General features: G+C 40.6%; 1 protein-coding gene across 1 annotated transcript; it reads right to left on the bottom strand.

The window, feature by feature from the left end:
* Nucleotides 1-17: 17 nt before the first annotated feature.
* LOC112141409 (methylmalonyl-CoA mutase, mitochondrial) lies at nt 18-1,818 on the bottom strand. Its single transcript, XM_024264540.2, has 3 exons — nt 1,666-1,818; nt 1,447-1,594; nt 18-266 (listed from the first exon to the last, which is right to left on the bottom strand). The coding sequence occupies exons 1-3, from the start codon at nt 1,767-1,769 to the stop codon at nt 75-77; spliced, it is 444 nt and encodes a 147-aa protein (XP_024120308.1). The 5' UTR covers nt 1,770-1,818; the 3' UTR covers nt 18-74.
* Between the last annotated feature and the right edge of the window lie 225 nt (nt 1,819-2,043).

Here is a 2,043-nt window from a genome sequence, read left to right as displayed (position 1 = left end):
TTTCTCCTTTTCTGCCAAACTAGCTGCAAAACTTGCCACCTTAAAATAAAACAGTAAAGAAGGTCAACCCTTTTTTAGCAGCTGGTCCTAAAGGTTACCTGTGGTGGGATGACGCCTCCACAGATGACCAGGATATCGGGTCTGTTGAGTTTCCGCAGCTCCTTGATGAGCTCGGGGACCAGAGTCTTGTGTCCTGCCGCCAGCGTGCTGACGCCGACGCAGTGGACGTCTGCATCGACGGCCTGCTGGGCAACCTCAAGAGGAGTCTGTGAGATCAAAAATGAAAATAAAACACCACACTACCGCATGAGAATGAGTCAATTCCCTCATCTTTCAGTGCTTTCACCTGGAGGCTGATGGGAAGCAGAAGTAGTTTGACTAAATACACTTTGGAGAACCTCACTCGCTTTTTTTTTCTTCAATATTGTTCTATTTTCTCATCACCAGAGGCTGACAGCTTTTTTTTTTCCCAGCAAACTGTGGCTGTGAGCATCAACAGCACATTGAAGATGAACTCGTGTCTGGAGGTGATTTCAGTTTGGAAACTCTTTAATGTGCAAACAAAACAAAAACAGCTCGCTCGCTAAAAGGCAACATTTTCTAGGAAAAAAAACAAGCTGCTCCGTCACCTTTAAAAACGCAAAACTGTGTGAAAGAAAACATCAACTGACAACACAAGACGTGGAGTCGCTGGACGTACGGGCGAGTCAGGCGGCTCCAAAAGGTTAAATGTGGGTTTTGAGCTCATTTGAATCAGAGAACAAAATCTTTGGCGTGTTCTGTGAAACTTTTTAAAATATATTTAAAGCTAAAAGATGGAAAGCTAAAAAGGGAAAATCAACATGACAAATATTCATCTAGGATTTAAAGACTCACTCCAATGAAAATTGTGTTTTTAACATGTTTGGTTGCCATTTTTCTAATGATATTAAGAAAATTGAGTTTAAAATAACATTTTTCTTTGTTCAAATCGAAAATATACCGCTTGAAAAAGATCGTATTTATGATATAGAAAATATTCTGGGCGGGCTACAAGCTCCCTGTTCCAAATTCTAAGAAACAGGAAGAGGAAAGCATGTAAACAAAAGGATGATGGGAAGATGGCAGGCTTACTTCACGCCAATAGTCCCGCCAACAAATTAGAGGTGAATTTTTAATGAACTCCTGTCACTCTGCAGAAACTCTCCTAAAAAACGACAGATTTTGTTGGATTTTGGCTAAAAATGACATAATTTAAAATAAAAATATGAAAACACATTAAAAGTGGATTTTTAATGAAAAAATTAACCCCTTTCTATCCATTTATTTGTCAATTATTAACCATTTCTAAGATGTAATGCAAGAAAAAACACCGAACTCCATCCTACAAGCATCATATTCTGAAATTGGTGTGAAAATGCTGAAGTAATCAGACATTAAAACGAGAGATGAGCTGTGGACTCTGACCTGAAACAGCGGTCCGATGTCGACGTCGAACCCCAGGTCTGCAAAACCCGTGGCGATGACTTTTGCTCCCCGGTCGTGACCGTCCTGCCCCATCTTTGCAACGAGCAGTCGAGGGTTCCTGCCCTCGTGGTTTTTAAACTCTGTAACTCTAAAGATACAAAAGCACAATGAGACTCGACTCTCTTTGATAGGAGATTCACAAAAGGGACGTTTTTGTACCTGTTGTGGGCCACGGCGATCTCCTCGTGTTCTCCAAACTCGCTGCGGTACGCTCCACTCACCATCCTGGTGCTGGCCTTGTGTTCTCCGAATACTTTCTTCATGGCGTCGGTGATTTCTCCAACAGAGCATCTTTAACCACAAAAAAGAGGGATGTGTTTGAGTCATTCCTGCAAACAAGGATTTAAGTGATAGTGCTCGAAAATTCTCGACAAGGTGTACATTATCAGGAATGAATGGACGACGAATTCCTGATAATGTATATCTTGTCAAGCATTGTCAATCAGAATAATTTAAGTGATAATGCTCGATAATGTACACCTTGTCAAGCATTGTCAATTCAATTCAATTCAATTCAATTTTATTTATATAGCCCAA

This window comes from Oryzias melastigma, unplaced genomic scaffold, assembly GCF_002922805.2.
Source record: "Oryzias melastigma strain HK-1 unplaced genomic scaffold, ASM292280v2 sc01504, whole genome shotgun sequence".
NCBI classification, from domain to species: Eukaryota; Metazoa; Chordata; class Actinopteri; order Beloniformes; family Adrianichthyidae; genus Oryzias; species Oryzias melastigma.
This window is presented reverse-complemented; position numbering and strand designations above follow the sequence as displayed.

Bases quoted from the DNA above. Each gene is read 5' to 3' on its own strand.
- LOC112141409 (XM_024264540.2), bottom strand. From the start codon at position 1,769: ATGAAGAAAGTATTCGGAGAACACAAGGCCAGCACCAGGATGGTGAGT. The intron at 1,595-1,665 runs GTACAAAAACGT...TTGTATCTTTAG, and splicing joins ATCGCCGTGGCCCACAACAG to AGTTACAGAGTTTAAAAACC. The intron at 267-1,446 runs GTCAGAGTCCAC...TTGATCTCACAG, and splicing joins ACATCGGACCGCTGTTTCAG to ACTCCTCTTGAGGTTGCCCA.